Below are 15,766 nucleotides of genomic sequence, written 5' to 3' on the forward strand. Positions count from 1 at the left end.
ATTAGACATGTAAGTCAGCATAACATGTATATAAAATACCCGATCTAGGGATATGATTGCCACCCATCTGCACATCTTTGAACAGATGAATAAGTATCCAGCAGAGATCTCATTAGATATGCAAGTCCGCCTCACATATATATATATAAAGTATCCCATCTAGGGTTATGATTGCCACACAGATGCAAATTTCATGAGCTGGCTCCTTAAAACAAAAGCAGCACAGAATAGCTTAAAGAATAATTGGCTTCAGATACATATTTAAATTACCTACAACCTAATCATTTGATTTTTTGAGAAAAAATTGGATTTTGTTCAGTTTTTAAAATGTTAATTGAAAAGTAATTGTTTTCCAGAGCAAAAACTAATAACTTTCTAAACTATTTTTAAATTAGTAAGTGAACCAGTATCTTTGAGATTTATGATTTCTAACTTAATTTGTCTTTAAAATTGAGAAGCTTTGATAGGGTAGGCATAAAGATATTTCCACTTTTATGGGTGTCCAAAACTAAGGGCCACGAATATAAGATGTGCTAATAAATCCAATAAGAAGCTATTACGTAGAATGTTTGAGGCAAATAGCATAGATGCCTGGACCCAAGGATATGATGGGGCCTGGAGCCCAATGTTCCAGGCCGAGTACAAACTGAGCATCAGTGAGCAGGCTATTGGTGAGTAAATGCTAAGTGTTTGCACTGTTGATGACATCTTCCATTAGTTTGCTGAAAATTAGGAGTAGGGTCATGTGGCGTTAAGTGGTCCAATTGGATTTGTCCTCAGCGTGTAAAATTTAAAGCACGTGGGATTGGGGTAGTGCATTGAGATGGACATAAAACTGGTTGGCAGACAGGAAACAAGCAGTATACGGGTCATTTTTCAAAAGACTAGTGGGGTACCGCAGTGATTGGTGCTAGGATCCCAGCTATTCACAATATTAATGATTTAGATGAGGGAACTAAATGTAATATCTCTAACTTTGCAGATGAGACAAAGCTGGGTGGGAGGATGAGCTGTGAGGAGGATGCAGAGATGTTTCAATGTAATTTGACTGAGTGCATGGCAGATGCCGTTTAATTTGGATAAATGTGAAGTTATTCACTTCAATAGCAAAAACAGGGAGGCAGATTACTATCTAAATGGCCATAAATTAGGAGAGGAGAATGTGCAACAAGATCTGGGTGTCCTCATACACCAGTTTCTGAAAGTAAGCATGCAGGTGCAGCTGGCGATAAAGAAGGAAAATGGTATGTTGGCCTTCATAGCAAGAGGATTTGAGTACACAGCAGGGATGTCTTGCTACAATTATACAGGGCCTTGGTAAGGCCACACCTGGAATATTGTGTGCAGTTTTGGCCTCCTTATCTGAAGGAGGATGTTCTTGCTATAGAGGGAGTGCAGCAAAGGTTTCCTAGACTGATTCCCAGGATGGCGGGACTGATGTATGAGAGATTGCATCAATTAGGTTTATCTTCGCTGGAGTTGAGAAGAATGAGGGGGAATCTCATAGAAACTTTTAAAATTCTAACATTACTAGACAGGATAGATGCAGGAAGGGTGTTCCTGATAGTGGGGGTATCCAGAACCAGGGGTCGTAGTCTAAGGATATGGGGTAAAACATTTAAGACAGATGAGAAATTTCTTGACCCAGAGAGTGGTAAGCATGTGGAATTCACTGCTACTTCTCGGCCTTTTGGCTAAGATCAAGTGTAGTATGGTCGGCAGCCCATGGTCGGCCGCACTTGGTTGAGGTCATTAGGTTACACTGAAGCTTCATATGTTTCATGTGAAGCAATTTTTTAAAGCGGCATCTCAGCCTTTTGGCTAAGATGCAAATGAGCTCAAGTCTTGGAGGAGGAACCTCCCCCTTCTCCAATCAGCTTGGCTCATGTAGATCAGGCCCAGGACAGGGTGGTTTGGTCGCTCGCCCTGTCTTGTCAGCCTGGATCTGAAATGTCTCAACTTGTTGAGACTCTGAATTGGATTTGATTTGATTGAATTGGAAAAGTATTTTTTAAAAAGCAGTTGAAGTCAAAACATTGTATCTTTTCAAGAAGCAGTTAGATATAAGCTGAAGTTTTAAGTTTAGTTGTTAATGTCACAAGTAGGCTCACATTAACACTGCAGTGAAGTAACTGTGAAAATCCCTTAGTCGTTGCACTCCGGCACCTGTTTGGGTACACTGAGGGAGAAGTTAGCATGGCCAATCCACCTAACCAGCACATCTTTCAGACTGTGGGAGGAAACCGGAGCACCCAGAGGAAACCCACGCAGACACGGGGAGAATGTGCAGACTCTGCACAGACAGTGACCCAAGCCAGGAATCAAACCTTGGTTCCTGGCGCTGTGAGGCAACAGTACTAAAGGACAAAGCTGATTATGGGCTGAAGACGGGATCAGGCTATTGAGCTGCATGATCAGCCATGATCATAATGAATGTCGGAGCAGGCTCAAAGGGCCAAATGGTCTCCTCCTGCTCCTATTTTCTATGTTTCTATGTGGATGAGATGAAACATGGACAATTTTCCGCCATAAGCATTGGTCACTGACTTGATATTTTAGTTTGTATTGTTCAGTTTATGATTACCACAGTAAGCAAGTGAAAATTCTTGAAATACTGAGTAATTCCCCTCGGGCGGCATGATGGCCCAGTGGTTAGCCTCACAGCGCCAGGGACCTGGGTTCGATTCCCAGCTTGGGTCACTATCTGTGTGGAGTTTGCATGTTCTCCAGGTGTCTGTGTGGGTTTCCTCCAGGTGCTCCGATTTCATCCCACAATCTGAAAGATGTGTTGGTTAGATGCATTGACCTGAACAGGCGCCGGAGTGTGGCAACTAGGGGAATTTCACAGTAACTTCATCGCAGTGTTAATGTAAGCCTTACTTGTGATTAACAAATAAACTTTAACTTTATTTCATCTGTGCCTTTAACGCAAGTTAAATGACTCCTTTGAAGAATTAAGCAGGACTGTCCATTTCAACAAAAGTACAAAGTTTATTTATTGCACTGACCTTGTGCTGTTCAGATCCTCTATTGCGTTACACATTTTTATTCAGTACAGCTATTGATTAAGGTCCATTTTTGTCTTGACCCTGACTCTGGTAATGAGTTAAGGGGCAGGCCTCAGTCAGAAACGCCCTTATGTCTGAATGCAAAAACTCCCACTTGTATGTGCTCATCATGTGCAAATGTCTTTTGTTTTTAAGGAGGTTGGAGAACCAACTAAAGAGGAGAAAGTGGTGGCCAAGTATTTACGTTTCAATTGCCCAACCAAGTCTACCACCATGATGGGCCACAGAGTTGATTATTTCATTGGTAAGATCACATTGCAAACATTGAAATCCGTTTAGATAACTGCAAAATGCCTTAATATGGGTGCATATCTGCTCAATTGGTACATGCATGTGTGCTGGTGCGTGTGTGTACATCCAAAATCTCTGGGCAAATTTACTCAATTGGTATCTAATAAATGCAGGCTGTGACATTGAGGATAACTCGATAAAGCATTTAGACAGTTACGTGGTAAGATGGGTATAGAGTAATATGGGCCAAATGCGGGCAATTGGGACTAGTTTAGGGGTTTAAAAAAAATGCGGCATGGACAAGTTGGGCCGAAGGGCCTGTTTCCATGCTGTAAACCTCTTATGACTAAAATCCTGAAGTAATCATGGGAATGATTATAGGAATGGAAGGAGATCATTTAGCCCCACAAGGCTAGTCTACCTTTCAGTTAGATCGTGGCTGATTTATACCTCTTGTCCATTTATCCACCTTGGCTCCAGAAGCCCTGATGCTCTTGCCTAACAAAAATCTATCGATCTCAATCTTGAAAGCCTTCATTGTCCTTGGATAATTGTGAATATTCTGGAAAGTGGGTTAAATGCTATCCTCCAAAGCAAAGGCTGTTCAATCTGACAGGTCCAATTCTCATGTCAACTTGGCCTTTCTTCCTTTTCACCCTGTCTCTCAAACCCTCGGTCCCTTCTCTGGAAACTTTTCCATTTAGCTCTTGAACGCATTGCATTTCAGGGGAAGGTAGATAAATACATGAGGGCAAAGGGTATGTTAATGACGTTCGATGAAAAGGGGTAGTGGGAGACCATAGAGACTGGCATGAACCTGTCGGGATGGTTGGCCTGCTTCTGTGATGCAAAGTCTTTGTAACGCTGTCATCGCCTTTCAGCTTCCAAAGCAGTAGACTGTTTGCTGGATTCAAAATGGGCAAAATTAAAGAAAGGAGAGGAAGCTGTCTTTACAACACGCGATTCAATAGTCGAATACTGCAACAGGTGGGTGGAAGTTTTTTAATTGCCTCATTTGCAAACTTTGTTTTCCTCTTGTTAATATCAGCAGGCTTCCTCGAGTCGGTGGGATGCAGATGGTATATGGTTGGTAAGCAGCGTCATTTTGGGGCGTGGTGCCTCCACGGTTGCATGATTAGTGGTTGAAGATTGGAACCAGTGATAAGCTCAGTAACGCGATACCTGAACCAGGCTCCTTTTGAGCTTATTGCCAGGATCGGAAAGGGTGAGAGTGGGAGATTGGATTCCTCCCCTACAGCTCCAAATAACTGCACAAGCTGGTACCCTAATGGGGAGGAGGATCATGGCTAGACTGTATGGAGGTAAGCTTTCCATCCCCTTCCTATTTAAAAAAAAATCCATTTAACATCTCATCCAAGCATCCAAAAAGATGGTTATTTATTCATGTACTTTAGATAAAGGGATATAATCCCATCTGTCACAGTGAGGGTCAAACTACAGTTTCTCAGCTCAATAAATGTAACCACAGAAGCAGTAGCATGACTCCAGGATTTCTCCTTGCTTATTAAAGTGAGGACTTTCATTTATATAACCCCTATCACAACTTCAGGACATCCCAAAGCATTTAACAGCCAATGAAGTTGGTTTTGAGGTGTAGTCATTGTTGAAATGTAGAGAACACAGCTGCCAATTTGCACACAGCAAACTCCCACAAACAGCATTGAGGTAATGATCAGATTAATTTGTTTTCACATGTTTGGTTGAGGAATATATTTTGAGCAGCAAATTGAAGTGCCAGAGAACAGCAGAAACGTCCACAACCCTCACTCTGCAAAAATAAGCAGCAGGGAAAAGAAGAGGAAAGGATATTTTTACACTGAGCAGAAATAAACCCTTTTCCCCTGTGATGCCGACAGGCTCCTGAAGAAGCAGTTCTTCCACCGTGCGCTGAAAGTGATGAAAAAGAAGTCTGAGAAGGAAATCAAAAAGGAGAAGGAGAAAGTGAAAAGTGATAGCAGCAAAGAAGAGGAAAAGAAAAGCAAGAAGGAAATCGCAAAGGACGAAAAGAGTAAGAAAGAGAAGAAAAAAGACAGCGAGAAAGAAGAAAGCAAGAAGGAGAAAAAGGTAAGAGACCTGATTCCTGAATGAAATATGCCCGTGTTCGACAGTACTCCAGACATTCCTCAGGTGCCTCTGTAGCAGTTTTAACATAAAACATTCCAAGACACAGGATTAATATTAATAAACAAAGTTCGACATTGAGCCGAGTAAGGAGTTACTAGGACAGGTGACCAAATGCTTGATCAGAGATTTTAGGAAGTGGCTTTTTTAATTCATTCATGGGACATGGGCGTTGCTGGCTCGATAGTATTTATTGTAAGGAGTCTAACAACACCAGGTTAAAGTCCAACAGGTTTATTTGGTAGCAAACACCACTAGCTTTCGGAGCGCTGCCCCTTCGTCAGGTGAGTGGAAGATCTGCTCATAAACAGCAAACAGGGCATATAAAGATACAAACTCAATTTACAGAATAATGATTGGAATGCGAGTCTTTACAGCTAATCAAGTCTTAAAGGTACAGACAATGTGAGTGGAGGGAGCATTAGCACAAGTTAAAGACATGTGTATTGTCTCCAGACAAATTTTCTTCACAGAGTGACTTAACGCACGGAATAGTTTGATTTTAGCAGAAGTGGGTGGTGGGAAGGCTTTGAGGATAATTTTGGATGTGTGAAATAAAATGGGCTTAATTGCTCATCCATTATCATCTTGCTCCCTCGTTCCATTGTTGCTTGTTCTTTTTGTCACCTGCACTAATTTTAAATGCCAATTTAGTTGATGGCACTGGAATTTAGAGAGTGAGCATTTTATTCATTGCATCACATCAATCAATTCACTCAATTTCAGAGTGATAGAATTTAGCAAATAGAGTGCCTCTGCAGCCTGCACTGGTATTAGTTCCACAACAGAATTGTCTATTTTATACCATTTTTCTTAATTACCTAACTCCCTCAAATAAGTAATAAGTGACTCTACTTCAGCAACTGCATGGAATAATATATTCCATTTTTCCTAATGTTCTGCATCAAAACATTTCTTCTAACTGCTCACTCCTAAGTGTGGACTTTTTACCCCTTTGTGCACCCAATCACTAACGTGCTGAAGTAACCTTTTGTCTGAGATCCCTTTCATAACTTTGAACAGTTAGAACACACAACTTCCTTGCCCCTCCCACCCTTAACCTTTCACAAACCTTAAGTAACAAATATCCTCAGGCTTTGAATTTGTTTTTGCAGATGCCTGCAACAGGAACCATTAGCTCATGTGATAAACTTTATGATCTTGAACACTTAATTTGCCACCTCAGTAACTTGCATTGGAATGTTTCCAAAGTTCCTAATTGGTTTTCCTTCCTTGAGTTCATATTGTTTTTGATGTGTAAAGATCTGGAAACTGTTCCTATATGTGTTCATCTATATGCATTAAAAAAAAATCAATTTTAACGAATAATGCAAATACTTTCTCAAGTTCTGAATTTATTTCGGCTTGCTCACAATTTCTACGGGAGATTGTGCAAGTCTGCCAGATTCTGAAGCCTTCCTAATTGTGTGCTTCCTGCCATCAAGCTGCTCATCTGATGCAACCTGGCAGCAGACATTTTATCTGATATAATCCTTTTTGTCGATAATCGGGGTGGGGATGGGCAGGCACAACCCAATGTGGGAAAAATAATTCTGCACAAAATGGCTGTATCTGGCCAGCAACCTGAAAGCATAAAACTATAGATAGGTTCAAAGTTTGCAACATTTTTTTTTCTTTGAGGAAACACAAGTGCACCTTTTTAAAGGAAAGTTTGAAGACTTGGGGCTCTTTTCCTAGAAAAGAGGTGAGGTCCTCAATAAACCAACCCTTGAGCTCACTGTCCTTGCAAACTAGCATCCCATCTCAAATAGCACTTTCCTCTGCAAAGCTCTTGAACATGTTGTCATCTCATACCCATCCTTCCAGATCTATTATTGCCCTCCAATCAGGTTTCACCCCTGCCACAGTATCAGTGTCACAAATGACAACCTACGTGACAGTGACATGATGAATGATGAGACAGAGTACAGGAATGAGATAGAGAATCTGGTGAACAGGTGCGGCAGCAATAATCTCTCCCTCAATGTCAAGAAAACGAAAGAGATTCAGGAAGCATAAAGGAAAATATGCCCCTGTCTACATCGATGGGGATGAAGTAGAAAGGGTCGAGCACTTCAAGTTTTTAGGTGTCCAGATCACCAACAACTTGTCCTGGTCCCCCCCATGCCAACACTATAGTTAAGAGAGCCCACCAACGCCTCTTCTTTCTCTGAAGACTAAGGAAATTTGGTATGTCAGCTACAACTCTCGCCAACTTTTACAGATGCACCATAGAAAGCATTCTTTCTGGTTATATCACAGCTTGGTATGGCTCCTGCTCTGCCCAAGACTGCAAGGAACTACAAAAGGTCGTGAATATAGCCCAATCCATCATGCAAACCAGCCTCCTATCCATTGACTCTGTCTACACTTCCAGCTGCCTCGGCAAAGTAGCCAGCATAATTAAGGACCCCATGTACCCCGGACATTCTCTCTTCCACCTACTGTCTTCGGGAAAAAGATACAAAAGTCTGAGGTCACGTACCAACTGACTCAAGAACAGCTTCTTCCCTGCTGCCGTCACACTTTTGAATGGACTTGCCTTGCATTACGTGGATCTTTCTCTACACCCTAGCTATGACTGCAACACTACATTCTGCACACTCTCGTTTTCCTCTCTATGAACGGTATGCTTTGTCTGCATAACACGCAAGAAACAGTACTTTTCACTATGTTAATACATGTGACAAATCAAAGTAAACTTTCTTTTCCTAATCTATTTGCAGCCTTTGCCATAGTTGACCACTCTATCTGTTCCGACTGTTGTCTAGCTGGGTCCATTCTGATCTATTTAATCATAGCCAGAATATCACTTCCAATGGCTTCTATTCCTACTCCCACACAGTTATCTCTGGTTGCCCCCCCAAGGATCTATCGTTGGCCCCTCCTATTTTCTATCTCCATTCTTCCCCTCAGTGATTTTGTCTGAAAGCACAATGTTAGTTTTCACATGCATGTTGCTGCTTTCACATGTATGTCAGCTCTGCCTCACCACTACATATCTCCACTCCTCCACAATTGCTAAATTATCAGACCTGTCTGACATTTAAAGTTCTAAAAGTTTATTTATTAGTGTCACAAGTCAGCTTACATTAACACTGCAATGAAGTTCCTGTGAAAATCCCCCAGTCGCCACACTCCGGCGCCCATTCGGGTACACTGAGGGAGAATTTAGCATGGCCAATGCACCTAACCAGACTGTGGGAGGAAACCGGAGCACCCGGAGCAAACCCACGCAGACACGGGGAGAACATGCAGACTTCGCACAGACAGTGATCCAAGCCGGGAATCAAACCCGGGTCCCTGGCGCTGAGGCAGCAGTGCTACTGTTGCCTCACATCACTGCCACTTCTCTTTTAACAATGCTAACCACCGTGCCACCCCTGGAGGACATAGAGTATTAGCAGAAATTTCCTCTAATTAAATATTAGGAAGACTGAAGCCATTCTTTTCGATCCCTTCTCCAAGCTCTGTTCCCTTGACCAACTTCATCCCTCTCCCTGGCAACAGGCAGAGGGAGACTAAACCAGTCTATTTGTTATGTTGGTATCACTTTTGATGCCAAGGTGAATTTCTGACCTCATAGCATGCTAGTGCTAAGAGCCTATTTCCACCTCTGTAATATCGCCTGACTTCACTCTGTCTCAGCTCATCTGATACTCTTTTATGCCTATATTACCTCTCGACTTGGCTGCTTCAACACAGTACTGGCTGGTCTCCTACTTTTTGCTCTCCATAAACTTGAGGTATTCCAAAATTATGTTGCTCATGCCTTAATTTGCAACCAGTCCCATTCATCTTTCACCGTTCTAATTGCTGATCTAAATTGGCTCCTGGTCAACACAGCATCTCAATTTAAAAATTCCCCTCGTTTTCAAATCCCTCCATGACCTCGTCCATATGTCTTTCAGTCCAACAACCCTCCTGGATATTTGTACTGCTCTAATTCTGGCTTCTTGAGCATCCCGATTTTAAGTGATCCACTATTGGTGGCCATGCCTTCAGTTACCTAGGCCCTAAGCTCCAGAAAATCTTCCTTGCATCTCTCTGTCTCTCTACTCCCCTTTCCTCTTTTAAGGCGCTCTTTGACTTTTAGTCATCTGATCTAATTCCTATGTGGTTCAGTGTCATATTATGTTTTTTAATACTGTGAAGCAATTTTGGACATTTTATCACTTTAAATGCACTATATAAATATGAGTTGATGGTGATCTTTAAAATTGAGGGGTTTTGATAGGGTACCTCTGGCTAAGATGTATTTGACACTTTACCGCCCTCTAAAATAGCCTAGCAAGCCAATCAATTATTTCAAAACACTACAGAAAAGATGAATGAGAATAAAACAGATGTACCTCCATCTTCGACCTAGGCATCGGAAACGATAAAGATATATACAAAGGACCTTGCCACGTCCTCACTAACATCTGGGGATTTGTGTCAAAACTGGAGAATTGTCTGAGACTAGTCGAGTGACAGTCGAGCTCAACGATTCACATCTGACACCCTTAGAGTCTCCCATCACTATCCTTGGGTTTGTCCTGTTGTGGCAGTAGAGTGGTGTCCAGTTGGGAGGTGATGGTTCAGGGAGTCCTCAACATTGAGTCCGGACTCTGAGGTTTCAATGCATCAGTTAAAGAATGGACAAGGAAACCTCATTACCATCTACTCTCCCTCATCTGATGAATTAGTGCTTCTCCATGTTAAACTTGGAAGAAGTACTGATGGTGGCCAAAGCATAAAGTATATTCTGGGTAGGGACCAAAGTATTCAGTACCACCACTGTTCGGTTTGGCCGAGCCCTGAGGACATATCTGCCAACTCAGATGGTGAATGAATCAATGAAGGACAAGCCTATTTGACCCTGTCCTCACCAACCTATTTGTCGAAGATGCATCTGTATGTTACAGCATTGGTAGGAGTGACCACTTCAGGGTACTTCAGGAATCCCACCTTCACACTGAGGACGCCGTCCATCACATGGCACTACCAGCATGCTGAATGGGATAGATTCAGAACAGATCAAGCAGCCCAAATGAGGCACTGTGGGCCATCAACAACAACAGAATTGTATTCAATCACGAACTGTAGCCCTCACTCTACCATTACCATCAATCCAGCAGATCAACCTGGTTCAATGAAGAGGGCATAACAGAACCAGTGCCAGATGTATGTACCTAAAGTGAGGTGCCAAAATGGTGAAGCTGCAACACAGGACTGCATACATGCTAGACAACAGAAGCAATATGTGAAAAACAGATTTGTATCTACCAACAAATCAAATCAAAACTCTGCAGTTGTGCCACATCCAGTCATGAATGGTTATGAACAATTAGCAGGGTGGAGGAGGTTCCACAAACATCATCATCCCCAATGATGGGGGAGCCCAGCTATCAGTGCAAAATCCAAGGCTGAAGTATTTGCAACCATCTTCAGCGAAAAGGATGATCTCAGTCTTCTCCCGAGGTCCCCAACATCACAGATGCTAGTTTTCAGGTAATTGAAATAACTCAGCATGATACCAGCAAACAGTTGAAAGCACTGGATATAGAAAAGGTTTGGGCCCTGACAACATCCTGTCTGTAGTACTAAAGACTTGTGCTGCAAAACTGTCCCTCTAGCCAAATTGTTCCAGTACACTGACATCTGACAATGTGAAAAATTGTCCAAGTATATCCTGTCCACAAAAGAGAGGGAAAATCCAATCCGGCCAATTAGTCGTTCATAAGTCTACTCTCAATCATCAGCAAGATGATGGAGAACGCAAGATGATGGAGAATATTTAACCTTCTTTCCTTGACATTCAACAGTATTATCAACAGTGAATCCACCACCAACATCCTGAGGTTATTGACCAGAACCCTCACTGGACCAGCCATATAAATGTGGTGGTTACAAAAGCAAGTCAGAGGCTAGAAATTCTACAATGACCAGCTCACCACCTAGAGCCTGTCCACCATATTACAAGGCACAAGTCAGAAGAGTGATGGAATGCTCTACATTTATCTGGATGAATACAGCTCAAACTACAATCTGGAAGCTTAATACCATCCAGGAGAAAACAACCTGCTTAATTGGCATCCTATTGTCCACCTTAAACATTCACTCTCTCCACATCCGGTGCACAGTGTAGCATATCAACATGCATTGCATGCCAAACCTCCTCCACAACAACTTCCAAAACCATGACCTTTCCCACCTTGAAGAACAAAGGCAGCTGATGCATGAGAATACCACCATTAGAAAGTTCTCCCAGTCCCATACCATCCTGATTTGGAACCATACTGCCATTTCTTTCGTGTCACTGTCAAAATCCTGGAACTCCCTAACTACACCACATGGACTGCAGCAGTTCAAGTTTTCAAGGCTAGTTGGGGTGGCAATAAATGCTGATCTTGCAGGGACGCACATCCATGAACAAATGAAAAAATAGCATTGATGGATTTTAAGAGGAAGCTAGATAAACACATAATGGAGAATGAAATAGAAAGCTATGTTAATAGGATGGGAGGAGGCTCATCTGAAGCAGAATAGACTTGCTGAGCAGAATTGCCTGCTTCTGTCTGTAAATTCTATGCAACTGTTTATATTCATGCGGGTAGCATATTTTACTTAGGACTCTGGTACTCAGAGTAACAGGATATCCTCAACACTTGTCTGTCAATAAATTACCATTTGATTATTTTGTTAGGATGAAACTCCAGGAACGCCAAAGAAAAAGAAAGAGACAAAAAGAAAGTTTAAATTGGAACCTCACAATGATCAGCTTTTTCTTGACGGAAATGAGGTAAAGAATGTCCATCGAAGTTTCAGACCTGCGCTCGCTCTCTCTCTCTCTCTCCCACCGCTCCACCCTCAGCATCTGCTTTATGAAATATTTATGCACCTTACTTTAAAGGATGCATTCATCTCTGCCTCACCCACTTCCTGCAGTAAATGCTGCAGCTTCATAACCTGAATCTGCTCACCCTCTCTCTAACTTCACAAGGTATGCAAATTATTTAATCAGCTGCCCTTTATAATAAAAGGGAAAGTTCAGCAGAGTTGTGCAAAAGGCAGCCATTCTGTTATCCGCCTGACAATGTAAAGTTCACCCTATGATTATTCATTGGTGAGGTCAGATCTATTTTCACTGAATTATCCTCATTTCATTTTTCCGAGGTAGACTTTTTAAAATAGTTTTTTGAATTAAATTCAGTAAAATTTCCATGTCTTCTTGAGTTGCTGTTTTTTATATTTTGAATAAGATTGTTCTTGCAATTAGCACACACTGAAGAAGAGTTCTGTATATTTTGACAGCAGGGACTTTCTCATTCTTGGGATCCTTGGGAGCAGAATTGGGGCCACTTAGCTCCTTGAATCTGTTCTGCTGTTCAGTGAGATCATGGCTAGTTTATGACCTAACTCCGTACAGCCATCCTTACCCCATAACATCTTTTGATGATAGAAATCTATCCAGCTCTAGATTTGAAATTAACAATTGACCTAGCAGTAACTTCCATTAACGGAAGAGAGTTCCAAACCTCTTCCCCCTCTTGTGTACAAGTATCTCCGAACTGTGCTCCTGAAAGATTTGGTAAGTAGAGAGTTTAAAGGTCCTAAAGCCACTTTTGCGAAGCTACATAGAAAAGGTGAGGAGCTAGGGTGATGGGTGGGTGAGATGCGAGGATGAAGTTGGGCTTTACATAGAAGCATAGAAGATAGGAGCAGGAGGAGGCCATTTGGCCATTCATGGCTGATCATCCATCTCAATAGCCTAATCCTGCTTTCTCCCCATAACCTTTGACCCCATTCGCCCCAAGTGCTATATCCAGCTGCCTCATGAATATATCCAATGTTTTGGCATCAACTACCTCCTGTGGATTGCTGGAGGAATCAGGAGGTCACAGGTTAGCTGGGCCAGGAGGCATTGTCAGGTGATTGGGAAGGTAGTTGGGTAATTGGGCAATCTGAGTCCAGAGGTCAGTAGTATAGTAACCCAGGAGTTAGAACTGGTTTCAATCCTTCTAATCTTTCCTGCATAACTCTTCAGGTAAGTAAGTCAGAACCACCCAAAGTAACTCAGTTTTGCAGGCTTTCAGATGCGGGGAAATCGTCCATCAGAGGTCCAAACTTCTCAGACAATTCCCGTGCAGTCAGTGTATGGGGATTCTAGGGTTGCTCCATTGCATCTTGGAGTACAGCTATCCAGATATCAGAATTTCTGGGCCATCTTCTTAAATGTTATAACTGAATTAGAAATGATATTTTCCCTGGAATCAGTAACATGCCAGCACAGCATGGACCCAAAAGGATGCTTTCAGTCATTTATTTGTGATTGGATCTGGTCCAGCTGCCCCAGCTTCCTCCATTCACTCCCTGCTGAAATGAAGGTCTGAAGATGTTCATAGGATTCCATTCACCTCCAGTGATGGTCAGCATTTGGGCCCCAACAGCTGACCCCATTCTATTATTACCAATGTTTGTATAGCCGACACAAAAATGATGGGCTGAATGGCATCCTTATGTTGCTGTCTGATTCATTAATTAGGACTAGATGCTCGTATCTTCTCTCCTGTACCTCAGTTCACATTCACCCCAGGAGCCCAATGTGAAATGATTTTGGAACCAGTTCAGTTTCTGGCAAGGGTAGGCACTGAGTGAGTTTTACTTCACATTTATCGTTATACGCAGCATGACAAACTTGACACCGGAGAGGCAAAATATAACTTGTTCCATTCCTCCAGCAGTGAGTGCAACAAGTCATTTGGAAAAATGTTGTTGCCAATCTGATCACCTGTCATTTGCATCCACGAGTGGGATCAATAAATGTCACATTTGCAGAAATGAATGGAATGGGCGAATTTGAAGGACATGATCTGCATGATGCCATGTAGCTCTGCTTCCCAAACATCATTCTTCTGTCTAGCCAATGGGGACGCTGCGGATTGTGTAGTCTTATTGTTGGGAGCAATTTTCAGTTTCCCCTTTACTCTGGCTCTTTCAGGTATATGTGTGGATTTACGATCCTGTTCATTTCAAGACATTTGCAATGGGACTGATATTAGGTAAGTAGCACAAAGGTCAGGCAAATACCAACAGATTTTTTTAGTGTGCCTCTGTATCTCTTAGTGTGTCTATCCCCCTTGCTTTCGCAAGTACCTCGATCACCCTTAAATCTCAACCCTGCCCCTCCCCTAGTTTGGGCAAGCCCCCTCCCTCGCCCCGCCTTGTGGTCCCCCTCCCTCGCCCCGCCTTGTGGTCCCCCTCCCTCGCCCCGCCTTGTGGTCCCCCTCCCTCGCCCCGCCTTGTGGTCCCCCTCCCTCGCCCCGCCTTGTGGTCCCCCTCCCTCGCCCCGCCTTGTGGTCCCCCTCCCTCGCCCCGCCTTGTGGTCCCCCTCCCTCGCCCCGCCTTGTGGTCCCCCTCCCTCGCCCCGCCTTGTGGTCCCCCTCCCTCGCCCCGCCTTGTGGTCCCCCTCCCTCGCCCCGCCTTGTGGTCGCCCTCCCTCGCCCCGCCTTGTGGTCGCCCTCCCTCGCCCCGCCTTGTGGTCCCCCTCCCTCGCCCCGCCTTGTGGTCCCCCTCCCTCGCCCCGCCTTGTGGTCCCCCTCCCTCGCCCCGCCTTGTGGTCCCCCTCCCTCGCCCCGCCTTGTGGTCCCCCTCCCTCGCCCCGCCTTGTGGTCCCCCTCCCTCGCCCCGCCTTGTGGTCCCCCTCGCTCGCCCCGCCTTGTGGTCCCCCTCGCTCGCCCCGCCTTGTGGGGGGGGGAGAATCACTCCCTTTCCCCGCCTTGTGGGGAGATGGGGGGGGGGGGGGAGAGAATCACTCCCTTTCCCCGCCTTGTGGGGAGATGGGGGGGGGGGAGAGAGAATCACTCCCTTTCCCCGCCTTGTGGGGAGATGGGGGGGGGGGGGGAGAGAGAATCACTCCCTTTCCCCGCCTTGTGGGGAGATGGGGGGCGGGGGGGGAGAGAATCACTCCCTTTCTCCGCCTTGTGGGGAGATGGGGCGGGGGGGAGAGAATCACTCCCTTTCCCCGCCTTGTGGGGAGATGGGGGGGGGGGGGGAGAGAAACCCTCCCTTTCCCCGCCTTGTGGGGAGGAGGGGGGGGGGAGAGAAACCCTCCTTTTCCCCGCCTTGTGGGGAGGAGGGGGGGGGGGAGAGAAACCCTCCCTTTCCCCGCCTTGTGGGGAGGAGGGGGGGGGGGGGGAGAGAAACCCTCCCTTTCCCCGCCTTGTGGGGAGGAGGGGGGGGGGGAGAGAAACCCTCCCTCGCCCCGTTTCGTTGGGGTGGGGGGGGGAACGCTCACGCACCCTACCTTGGGAGGGGGAACCTTCACTCGCCCCGCCTTGTGG

At 44.5% G+C, this 15,766-nt stretch overlaps 1 protein-coding gene across 1 annotated transcript in view; it reads left to right on the forward strand.

The window, feature by feature from the left end:
• Positions 1-565: 565 nt before the first annotated feature.
• Positions 566-15,766, forward strand: part of sec62 (SEC62 homolog, preprotein translocation factor) — a 30,070-nt gene continuing 14,869 nt past the window's right edge. The window contains exons 1-7 of the mRNA XM_078203884.1: positions 566-671; positions 2,574-2,596; positions 3,204-3,312; positions 4,181-4,286; positions 5,177-5,384; positions 12,130-12,225; positions 14,425-14,485. Coding sequence (XP_078060010.1) covers positions 566-671; positions 2,574-2,596; positions 3,204-3,312; positions 4,181-4,286; positions 5,177-5,384; positions 12,130-12,225; positions 14,425-14,485 — 709 coding nt within the window. The remainder of the gene's footprint in view (positions 672-2,573; positions 2,597-3,203; positions 3,313-4,180; positions 4,287-5,176; positions 5,385-12,129; positions 12,226-14,424; positions 14,486-15,766) is intronic.

Source organism: Mustelus asterias, chromosome 3 (genome assembly GCF_964213995.1).
Source record: "Mustelus asterias chromosome 3, sMusAst1.hap1.1, whole genome shotgun sequence".
Taxonomy (NCBI): domain Eukaryota; kingdom Metazoa; phylum Chordata; class Chondrichthyes; order Carcharhiniformes; family Triakidae; genus Mustelus; species Mustelus asterias.